Source organism: Girardinichthys multiradiatus, chromosome 22 (assembly GCF_021462225.1).
Source record: "Girardinichthys multiradiatus isolate DD_20200921_A chromosome 22, DD_fGirMul_XY1, whole genome shotgun sequence".
Lineage (NCBI taxonomy): Eukaryota > Metazoa > Chordata > Actinopteri > Cyprinodontiformes > Goodeidae > Girardinichthys > Girardinichthys multiradiatus.
The window spans coordinates 5,587,646-5,599,732 of NC_061814.1; the positions used below are offsets into that span (position 1 = coordinate 5,587,646).

General features: G+C 39.0%; 1 protein-coding gene across 1 annotated transcript in view; it reads left to right on the top strand.

The window, feature by feature from the left end:
• gbf1 (golgi brefeldin A resistant guanine nucleotide exchange factor 1) overlaps positions 1–12,087 on the top strand; it is a 118,542-nt gene that overhangs the window by 81,222 nt on the left and 25,233 nt on the right. The window contains exons 22-32 of the mRNA XM_047351973.1: positions 538–774; positions 2,732–2,825; positions 3,422–3,598; positions 3,755–3,819; positions 5,755–5,878; positions 6,187–6,258; positions 6,402–6,496; positions 6,582–6,735; positions 7,481–7,706; positions 8,113–8,270; positions 8,966–9,215. Of these exons, the coding sequence (XP_047207929.1) occupies positions 538–774; positions 2,732–2,825; positions 3,422–3,598; positions 3,755–3,819; positions 5,755–5,878; positions 6,187–6,258; positions 6,402–6,496; positions 6,582–6,735; positions 7,481–7,706; positions 8,113–8,270; positions 8,966–9,215 (1,652 nt within the window). The remainder of the gene's footprint in view (positions 1–537; positions 775–2,731; positions 2,826–3,421; positions 3,599–3,754; positions 3,820–5,754; positions 5,879–6,186; positions 6,259–6,401; positions 6,497–6,581; positions 6,736–7,480; positions 7,707–8,112; positions 8,271–8,965; positions 9,216–12,087) is intronic.

The window sequence follows — 12,087 nt, forward strand, 5'->3', positions numbered from 1 at the left end:
TAAGTTAACACCTTAATATGTGGTTTTGCTGTTAAACCGATTCTATATTACGTTGAGTTGTTAATTTGAATATATAAATATAAATGACGTATTTATAATGAAACATAGCTAAATTGGTCATAAAAGGGCATAACTCTGACCGCAATATGGCAGCAAAATACATCTCTGCTGTTATCTCTGTTGGGATCCATTTGTTACATTCTTCTACTAATTTACATATAGCAAGCTCCCACTTTACACATTAATGCAAAGTATTTGAAGATGAATATTCCACTCCTCAATACCCCCTCATGGATGAGCAGCATGTTTTTTGTACAAATACATTAATCGTATGATAATTTCATTCAAGTGCTAACTGTTTAACTTGTGTTGCTCCATTATGTTGTGCAAATAATAATTATTTGTATTTTTCCTTATCTAGACTTTTATTAATTTAAATTAGCTTCTTTTCAGTAGACGTTTTAGGTTGCATTAGTTTTTATTTTGTGTTTCCTTAGTCAATTTCTGACCCTCTTTCACTGATATTTTAATGCTTAGGAGCGAAGAGATTGTGATGCCAGATGAGCAAACTGGTTTAGTAAAGGAGAACTATGTATGGAGCGTGTTGCTACACCGTGGTGCAACTCCTGAGGGGATTTTTCTCCACCTACCACCAGGCAGCTATGACTACGACTTGTTCACCATGACTTGGGGTCCTACCATCGCTGCTTTGTCTTATGTCTTTGACAAGAGCCTTGATGAAAACATCATCCAGAAGGCCATCACTGGGTTCAGGTACATGAGTTTAGAACTGTCAGATAGTAAGGTGATGAAACAGGGACTTACTAATGACGATCCAAAAATCCCCATCTCAACAGTCGGTTGTTAGCCTAGTATTTATTCTCTGGAAGAAAATCTTCACTTGTTGGTAATGTTTTTTGTGTTTCTGATAAATCTCATTTTATATTTACAGTGAGCTCAGTGGGGAACAAAATTTATGTTTTATCCAAATTAATAGTGTGAAAAAATAATAGTGTCAAGAATAATATATCCTGCCTGGCCAAAAAAAAGTCGCCACCAAAACAAAAGGGCCACACATTCTAATATTTCGTTGGACCGCCTTTAGCTTTGATTACAGCACGCATTCACTGTGGCATTGTTTCGATAACCTTCTGCAATGCCACAAGATTTATTTCCACCCAGTTTTGCATTCATTTTTCACCAAGATCTTGCATTGATGGTGGTAGAGTGTGACCGGTGTGCAAAGCCTTCTCCCACACATCCCAAAGATTTTCAATGGGGTTAAGGTCTGGACTCTGTGGTGGCCAATCCATGTGTGAGAATGATGTCTCATGCTCCCTGAACCACTCTTTCACAGTTCGAGCCCGATGAATCCTGGCATAGTCATCTTGGAATATGCCGTGCCATCAGAGAAGAAAAAATCCATTGATGGATAAACCTGGTCATTCAGTATATTCAGGTAGTCAGCTCATTCTTTGAACACATACTGTTGCTGAACCCAGACCTGACCACCTGCAGCAACCTCAGATCATAGCACTGCCCCCACAGGCTTGTACAGTAGGCACTAGGCATGATGGGTGCATCACTTCACCTGGCTCTCTTACCCTGATGCACCCATCACTCTGGAACAGGGTGAATCTGGACTCATCAGACCATATGACCTTCTTCCATTGCTCCGGAATCCAATCTTTATGCTCCCTAGCAAATTGAAGCCTTTTTTTCCAGTTAGCCTCACTGATTAGTGGTTTCCTTAAGGCTACACAGCTTTCAGTCCCAGTCCCTTGAGTTCCCTTTGCATTTTGCGTGTTGAATTGCTCTTACTTTCACTATCAAACATAGCCCAGAGTTCTACTGTGGTTTTTCTTCGATTTGATTTCACCAAACGTTCAAGTGATCTCCGATCGTGATCATTCAGGATTTTATTCCGGACACATTTCTTCCTAAAAGACGATGGGTCCCCACTATCCTTCCAGTTTTTAATGAAGCGTTGGTGTTTGCAGCAAGATGCTGCATATCTTCTATAAGTCTGTGGTGGAGAGTGTGATCTCTTCTGCCATCATCTGCTGGGGAAGCAGCATCAGTTCTGGGGATTCCTCTGGAACCTCTGGAGATCATTGTGCAAAGAAGGATTCTTCATAAAATGAAGAACATTATGGAGAACCCTGAGCATCCTCTTCATGAGACTGTTGTACAACAACAGAGTTTCTTCAGTCAGAGGCTTCTTCAGATCTGCTGTAAGACGGAGCGCTACAGGAGATCCTTCCTGCCCACAGCCATCAGCATCTACAACGGCTCTTTGAAGAAACCTTCATAATATGAGCTACAACAACATTTGATTTCCCTTTGGGATTAATAAAGTATTATTGAATTGAATTGACAGTTCCAAACCCAATTTTGGTAGTTTCTGCAATCTCCTTCGATGTTTTCTCTGCTTCATGCATTCCAATGATTTGACCCTTCTGAAACAGACTGACATCTTTTCCACGACCACGGGATGTGTCTTTCGACATGGTTGTTTGAGAAATGAGAAGCCACTCATTGCACCAGTTGGGGTTATATAACTTGTTGCCAGCTGAAACATTATCACCCATCCAGTAATTATCCAATGGGAGGCTTGTACCTGTTTGCTTAGTTAAATCCAGGTGGCGACTTTTTTTTTGGACAGACAGTGTAGTTTTGGATCTGTTGGCTGATTTAGCATGTACAATAATTTAGATTTCTGTCTTTGCAGAAAATGTGCAATGATAGCCGCTCACTATGGCTGCAGTGATGTTTTTGACAACTTAATTATCTCCCTCTGCAAGTTTACAACATTGACCAGTGAGGTGAGTTACTGTTAGAGGAAACCACAGTATCCTGCTGTTGCTGAAATCTAATTTTCTTCTTACTGTTGACATTGATGCCAGTGGTCACCATCCACTATGGCTGATCACAGTATTTTCAACCCCATAAAATGTGACCCTTTAGCTTCCCCTGCTTAAGGTCAGTAGGTAAAGAAAGAAAAGACAAATGAGTAAATGATAAAAGGACTGCAAGTTAAATACGACTATGATGTTTCAGTTTACTGTAGTAATGGTTCACATTTTTATTATCTAAAGTGAAGGAAGCTTTCCGGAATGTTGTTATTATCTTGCTTTATCCTTTCCGAAACCATTTCTGATTTGTGTTTGGATGCATTATGCTCAGCACCTCATTATGTCCATGTTCCACTAGAATTAATTCAGAACTTCTTGGCTAAAACAACCATCCAGTTGCAGAAAACCTGACTAAGAGACATTAAACAGAGACAATAATTGTATTTTATTCATTTATTGTATAAACTTTCTAAGTTTATACAATAAATGCCTCTAAACAGCCAGAATTCCTTAGAGGATTAATTGTAAATACAGTTACTCTATCTGAGTGTGTTCTCCCCTGGCAGTCCGTGGAAAACCTTCCTACAGTGTTCGGTAGCAACACTAAGGCACAGACCGCTGCCAAAACTGTGTTTGATTTGGCTCATTGCCATGGTAACATTCTAAGGGAGGGCTGGAAGAACATCATGGAATCCATGCTGCAGCTCTTCAGAGCCCAGCTTCTACCAAAGGTCATGGTTGAGGTTAGGACTTCATCTGTAAACTCTAAAACTTGTACCATCCCATCTCTGTCTCATTTATAGTTTAAATCTGATAAAGAATAAAAAAAATGAAATGTTGTTTTACATACTCTGCTGCCACCTACTGTTCAGTGCTGAAACTCAGTAATGTTTCCTCAGATGGAGGACTTTGTGGAGCCTAATGGAAAAATTTCTCTTCAGAGAGAGGAGATGCCTTCAAATCGGTAAACTCATCCAGGATAGCTCTGTGTGTGTATATATGTATATATATATATATATATATATATATATATATATATATATATATATGTATGTGTATATATATATGTACAGTACAGACCAAAAGTTTGGACACACCTTCTCATTCAAAGAGTTTTCTCTATTTTCATGACTATGAATATTGTAGCTTCACACTAAAGGCATCAAAACTATGAATTAACACATGTGAAATTATATACTGAACAAAAAAGTGTGAAACAACTGAAAATATGTCTTATATTCTAGGTTCTTCAAAGTAGCCACGTTTTGTTTTGATTACTGCTCCGCACACTCTTGGCATTCTGTTGATGAACTTCAAGAGGTAGTCACCTGAAATGGTTTTCACTTCACAGGTGTGCCCTGTCAGGTTTAATAAGTGGGATTTCAAGCCTTATAAATGGGGTTGGGACCATCAGTTGTGTTGTGCAGGAGGTGGATACAGTACACAGCTGATAGTCCTACTGAATAGACTGTTAGAATTTGTATTATGGCAAGAAAAAAGCAGCTAAGTAAAGAAAAACGAGTGCCCATCATTACTTTAATAAATGAAGGTCAGTCAGTCCGAACAATTGGGAAAACTTTGAAAGTGTCCCCAAGTGCAGTCGCAAAAACCATCAAGCGCTACAAAGAAACTGGCTCGCATGAGGACCGCCCCAGGAAAGGAAGACCAAGAGTCACATCTGCTGCGGATGATAAGTTCATCCGAGTCACCAGCCTCAGAAATCGCAGGTTAACAGCTGCTCAGATTAGAGAACAGGTCAATGCCACACAGAGTTCTAGCAGCAGACACATCTCTAGAACCACTATTAAGAGGAGACTGTGTGAATCAGGCCTTCATGGTAAAATAGCTGCTAGGAACCACTGTTGAGGACAGGCAACAAGCAGAAGAGACTTTTTTGGGATAAAGAACACAAGGAATGGACATTAGACCAGTGGAAATCTGTGCTTTGGTCTGATGAGTCCAAGTTTGAGATCTTTGGTTCCAACAACCGTGTCTTTGTGCGGCGCAGAAGAGGTGAACGGATGGACTCTACATGCCTGGTTCCCACCGTGAAGCATGGAGGAGGAGGTGTGATGGTGTGGGGGTGCTTTGCTGGTGACAGTGTTGGGGATTTATTCAAAATTGAAGGCATACTGAACCAGCATGGCTACCACAGCATCTTTCAGCGGTATGCTGCTCCATCCGCTTTGCGTTTAGTTGGACCATCATTTATTTTCCAACAGGACAATGACCACAAACACACCTCCAGGCTGTGTAAGGGCTATTTGACCAAGAAGGAAAGTGATGGGGTGCTGCGCCAGATGACCTGGCCTCCACAGTCACCAGACCTGAACCCAATCGAGATGGTTTGGGGTGAGCTGGACCGCAGAGTGAAGGCAAAAGGGCCAACAAGTGCTAAGCATCTCTGGGAACTCATTCAAGACTGTTGGAAAACCATTTCAGGTGACTACCTCTTGAAGTTCATCAACAGAATGCCAAGAGTATGCGTAGCAGTAATCAAAGCAAAAGGTGGCTACTTTTTAGAACCTAGAATATAAGACATATTTTCAGTTGTTTCACATTTTTTTGTTCAGTATATAATTCCAAATGTATTAATTCATAGTTTTGATGCCTTCAGTGTGAAGCTACAATATTCATAGTCATGAAAATAAAAAAAACTCTTTGAATGAGAAGGTGTATCCAAACTTTTGGTCTGAACTGTATATATATATATATATGTATATATATATATATATATATAATATGTATGTGTATGTTTGCTTGTGTATGTCTGAAATTTGTTAACTGTCAAGAGTGATGCTATGCTGCTACTTTTGTTTAATACGTTTTAATTACAAAACAATAATACATGACTAGAACATGACAAAAACAAGAGTTTCTCTCATCGATTCCATAAAAGTGGTGAATCAGCAGTCTTGAGCTTTATCAACTGGCTGACACCAAGTGGAGCTGAGCAGTCAGGACTCAGAGGGCCATCCACAGAAAATCAGGAAGCCAAACAAGCTGCCATCCTCTGCATTAAGGTACTTATCACACATCATGATGTTTACATCTATGTAAAAATGTCTGCTGGTTAAGTAGTCATTGTATTTTTTCATCACTAAGAATTCTAAAGCAACACATGTTAATTCCATCCAACTTCTTAGAAGTCAATATGAGTTGAATAATACTCTCTGTCTGGTGACTTTTTTTTCCTACAGTATTTTTTAGATATGATCTAGGGATGCACCGATATGAAAATTTGGGCCCGTTTTGATATAATTATTGCTGTTATGGCTGATAACCAGAAAATGTGGTTGCTTATCACCCATTATCTTTTATTTTCTTTTAGCAATGTGACCCAGAGAAGTTGATAACTGAGAGTAAATTCCTCCAGCTGGAGTCTCTGCAGGATCTTATGAAGGTTTTTCATCTTTCTACCTGGGTGTCTTGTATTTCCAGTCAAGCCTTTTTTCTGCACAATTCTTTAACAGGAGCTCCTTGTTGGCCAGTTTTGATAAATGTGTCATTTAAAAAAAATCCCTCCTGTCCATTTGTCCTCACAAGGCACTGATATCTGTGAGCCCTGATGAAGAGACCTATGATGAAGAGGATGCTGCCTTCTGTTTGGAGATGCTGCTGCGCATTGTTCTGGAGAATAGGTGTGAGCAAACTGATCTGAAATGCAGTAGTACTTTTATTAAATGTTTTTAGCAGTTTTAATTGAATTTGTTTTTGCATTTAAAGGGATCGTGTGTCGTGTGTTTGGCAAACAGTCCGGGACCATCTCTATCACCTATGTGTTCATGCCACTGAGAGCTGCTTCCTGGTGGAGAGAGCTGTGGTGGGTCTTCTTCGTCTTGCAATTCGCCTGCTACGCAGAGAAGAGATCAGCTCTCAGGTACAGAAGCAAACAACAAATAATAAACATGTCTGAAGTAACCATGTCAGACTATTTTACCGACTTACGGTAAAGGTGTCACCAACATACAAAAGCCCATCTTCTGTCAAGATTCCTATTTTCTCTAAATGTGTTGTTCATAACTTACAATTGATACAGAGCAGAGATTCATTTTATAAGAAAGTGAGCAGAGGCTATTGCTGCAGGTTTTGAATGAATGAAATCATTTCTAACAAGTAAACAACAAATATCATTGGCAAAGGTAAAACACAAAAAACACAGCTTGAAGTGTACTTGGACCAGTGGGCAGAATAAAAGGTGGTATAGAAATATGTATATGTCAACATTTTATTGGACATCAAAACAGAAGATTAGCCATCAGCTATGTTGTATATTTTGAACACAGGCTTTAGTCTTGCTTGTTAAAATGAGAATGAAATTATAAGAAACTTCGAGATTTGAGATTATTTTGACAATGTTTGTTGTGCTGCAGCATTGATAGCTATTCATTAAACAGTTAAGCTCGTAGCTACTGTCCCTCTTGTAGAGATGTATTTGTTAGGTAATGGTGCTAAATGTGGTATGAAGCAAGTTGCCATAATAATTAAGACATGCTCTGCTGATGCTGCCTATTTATGTGTAAGCATTTTATTTTTCTGCTTGTCATAATTGCAGAAGGAACACTTTTAACATTTAAAGATTCCACATGAATCATAGCATTATCACTCTTCCTGTTCATCCACAGGTCCTTCTCTCTCTACGCCTGCTACTCATAATGAAGCCACATGTATTGTCCCGCATCAGTAGGGAAATTGCTTATGGCCTTCATGAGCTGCTGAAGACAAATGCAGCTAACATCCACTGTACAGATGACTGGTACACACTCTTCTCCCTGCTGGAGTGCATTGGAGCGGGAGTTAGACCTCATGCTTCCTTCCAACTCACCTCCTCTACTGCTGACAATGAAACAGGTTTAGTATTTCCTGACAGTTAATTTGTTTAAGTCCATATCATTCTTTTAAAGCATATATAGAACATAAACAGTGCAGCTGTATTACGTAGGTCTCAATGTTGCAGATCTTAACAGAAAAGCTGGACAAATTGGCTGAATTAAATGTGCTTTTACAAGTGTAAAGTCAGCTCTGTTCTTAATGTGAATAACTGTCATGACAGGAGGCCTTTCTCTATAAATATGCACTGAACCCAAACATTGGAAAAAGTTAATAAATGAAGATACTCCATTTTGTTTGCTGTTCCCTCCATCTTATAAGAAGCTCAGATGATGCTCTGATGCTTGCATTGTTCAAATTGTGTTGTTAAAACTTTTTACAAACAGCCTGTTGTAGAAGAGTCCATTTATTTTCCTCATGCCTGCAGGTGCACAGTCAGACAGCGAGCTGTCATCCCATCATTCCAGTGAAGTGACATTAGACCGTGGCTACACATCTGACTCAGAGGTTTATACAGAGCACAGTAAGACCAGGATACCACGCTCCACTACTGATGTGGATGAATCAAGCAGTGGATGGCTCATGGTAAGTTCACACACTTGGAAATTAACAACTAATATATATCTAACTAAGTAGTTTACACTGATGCACTGTTTTCAAGGTAGTAAATGAATATCTGTTACATCTGGTAAAAACAAATATGTGAACCATTGAATTGCTCTCGCATAGTTTCACTAATAACACTCTAGTTTCCAATGTGTTCAACATCTACAGTGTTTGGCTACGGAGATGAAACAATCTATAGCTCAATTTCTGGAAAGCCAAAAATATTTCTGTCAATTTCACAAAAAGAGTTTTGGAATTTTTTCATTAAACTCAACTGATATAAACTTAATAAAGACATAGTGCATTTGGTTGTCTGCTATTACACTCAAATCATAAATATGATTTTTAACCTAAAAGCAGCTAAAATTAAGATTTCCTGCAGAAGGAGGTCATACAGATATATCTTGTTGGATGATTTAACATCACACCTCAATGGCTTGAGGTCTCTTTTTCTTTTCTTAGTACTTTATCTTCAGTAAGGAATTTAGGTTAAAAGCAAAACTAAAAATCCAAGAGGATATGTTTTCAGTTTGAAGGTACATTTAAGGCCCTTCTTAAATATCAATTTATCCAATCCTTTTGAAGAATATAATGCAGATGAAAAGAACATAATTTCTTACTAAAGTATGAACAAAACTGTAAATGTTGTAATATCTTTCTTTTTCACTCACTAGGTTGGAAAAGATGATTTGGAGACAAGTAAGCCCACCCAAGCAAGCTCCAAAGCTCAGCTGAATCACCCATTGGTGAACCAATACAGTCTGACATTGGGTCAGGACCTCGGCCAGCATGACACCAAGTCTCTCATCAAGTGTGTGGAAACACTCTCTTTCATTGTCCGCGATGCTGCCCATGTCACCCCTGACAACTTTGAGCTTTGTGTTCGAACCATACGTGTGTTTGTGGAGGCCAGCCTCAATGGAGGTAAAACCATGGAATACTCTAGAGGGGTTGTCAGAAATGCTCACTAACATTGTTGTGTAACAGTCTGGGGTTCGTTCCCTAAAATGCTCTGGTTTCTACCAACCTATTTTATTGGTTTTATTAGTCTGGTTTCACAAATAATATAAAAGGAAAAATCATGTCAGCTTGTTGTCAGCCCAGACACTTGAAGCCATAAATTCAGAGGCTTCACAGCCAGCCGCTAAAATGCAAACAGAAATTTTGACACACCACTTTTACAGGTACAATAGAATTTATTCCAGTTAGGTAACAGGATTGAAGTTCTATGGTACTAAACTTAAACACTGTTGACTACTAATTACCATTCTATTTACTTAATATTCTGTTGCAACTGATCATTAATGTAAGCATGTTAGTGTGTGAGTTAATGTCTGTGTCTAGGGGTGAAACAAGAACAAGAAAACATCCTAGCATTTTCCAAATGGTTGTTGTTACCATGTGAGCAGTCTGGTCTTGTAACTACGTGGGTACTGAGATTACAACAGAGGAATGAGCTACAAGACGGTGGATCTGGTAGATCTTATGTCTTTGAGTAGATGTCCTCTTTGAAGAGAGGTCCTCTCCTTGCTTAGCAGGTGAGATGTCTGGGACTCTATCCCCGGGATGTGTGATCACAATAGCAAAAACTGATTCGACAATATAACTCCAAATATCAGATTAAAAATCCTGTTTACCTTGAAAAATTGATTCTCAAGCCAGGAATGCATACCACCCTTTACATAAATTTGAAGTCAGATTAATGTTTCTATATTCAAATACTAAAATAATCTTCTGAATGATTTTAATGCATACAGACCCAAGCTTTGGTATGTGCAGTTGGATAGTGTTTTTATATTGTATTGTGTACAAACTCACATTTGGGCAATGTTTTGTCAAAGGTTGTCTGAAAAAACGCTTATCTCCAAAATGCTTGCGGCGTCATTTAGCAGTCTGCATGTTTCTTCAAGAGTCGTTAATTACTTTCTACCTCTTTTGGACATAGCTTACAATGTGTTCTGCAGAAAAATGGGTGCATGGTCATTTTGCAATGTTTTAATGTGGTTGTGAGTGTATTGTCTGATAATTAATAGTCCATGCTAGTGCAAAATGAGATATAGGACCCCAAGACTTTAATACAGTTATAGTCTCAAAAAGTATTTCTGTCTCTCATTTCAGAATATGAAACTCATATATAGATTTATTACACATGGAGCGAAATATTTCAAGCCTTTATTTAGTGTAATTTGAATGATTATGGCTTACAAATGACACAAAATTCAGTTTCAGAAAATTGGAATATTGTGAAAAGTAAAATATTTGAATCTTATGGTGTCACACCCTGCCAATGTTTTCTGAACCCCTAAATGGTCTCTCAGTCTGGGTCAGGAGGCTACACAATCATGGGGACAACGGCTGACTGAATAGATGTCCAGAAGTTATTGACACCCTCAACAATGAGGGTAAGCCACAAAAGGTCATTGGCAAAGAACCTGGCCATTCAGAGTGCTGAGTGGAAGGAAAAAGTGTGGTAGAAAAAGGGGCAACAGGGATAACCGTAGTCCTGAGAGGATTGTCAAGCAAAATACATTGAAGTACTTAGGGGAGTTCACAAGAAGTGAACTGAGGCAAGTGAGTGCATCAAGAGCTACTACGCAAAAACAAATCCTTTACGCGGACAAGTGTGTGTTACCCGTGCTAAGGAGAACAAGAACTGGACTCTAACTCAATTTTAATTTCAATTTTAACCTCAAAATAAAACACTTGCCACCTTAAACATATTTAATATTCGTCAAGGGTATTTGTGTGAAAATCCATCACCTTGCCTTCAGCTTTAATGTTACCATTCCTATTGGTAGGAGTAGTAGCAATATTATTTTTCAGCATTTCATCACACCGACACACTAAGAATGACTTCTGCATAAAATTAAATTCAATGTCAGAGAAAAATTACTGTCTCCAGCCTGAACACGCATCGCACCCAGTTGTGTTATAATTAACTTGAAGTTCAGACTGCTTTAAAGCTGGATGTGAAGGTTTACCATATTGACACTATAAACAGAGGAACAATTCATCATATTGTCTTGGCTGTTTTGCTGAGTGTAATCAGACATTTTGTTACATGATGGCATTCAAATAAATCTGATGCGTTGGTGACCATTTAAACAGAAAAGCAAGACCATCCAGCTAAATGTTTTGTAAATCACCATTAAGGGCTATGCAAGTTGTGCTCCTGTAGTTTCCCCTGTGCATACCATCAAAACATTCAAGTATATTTGTAGTTTGATGGCCGAAACAGGACAAAAGCGGCAAAAACAATGCAAAACTGTTTATGCAATAATACTGTTCTAAACACGCAGTATGCTTATGTCTTCAAGGAGCTAAAAAGGAACACACAGCACTAACATAAGCAGGAGGCACAATGCTACTGCTATCAAATCAATGGCCAGGACATCATATCAACATGTAATAAACTCATGTTTTAAAAAGGTTTGCTGTAATTTTAGGGTTATTTGCATTACTGCTTTGGTGTGACTTTATGTTAGGAGAGATCCTTTTGGTTTCAGCCTACAGGCAGAGCAGCGGTGCGGAGTACCCAGCCTTCTTGGCGTCCCTGTCGGGGGTGCTGGACAGTGCCCCTCTTGGGGATTCCATCATTCTGCTGGGGGATTGGGCGGAATGGTTTCCCCGATCTGAACCGGAGTGGTTTTGTTATTGGACTTTTGTGCCAGTCATGGATTGTCCATAATGAACACCATGTTCAAACATTAGGGTGTGTATCAGTGCACTTGGCACCACAACACTCTAGGCAGGAGTTCAATGATCAACTTTGTTGTTGTGTCTTCGGACCTTTACC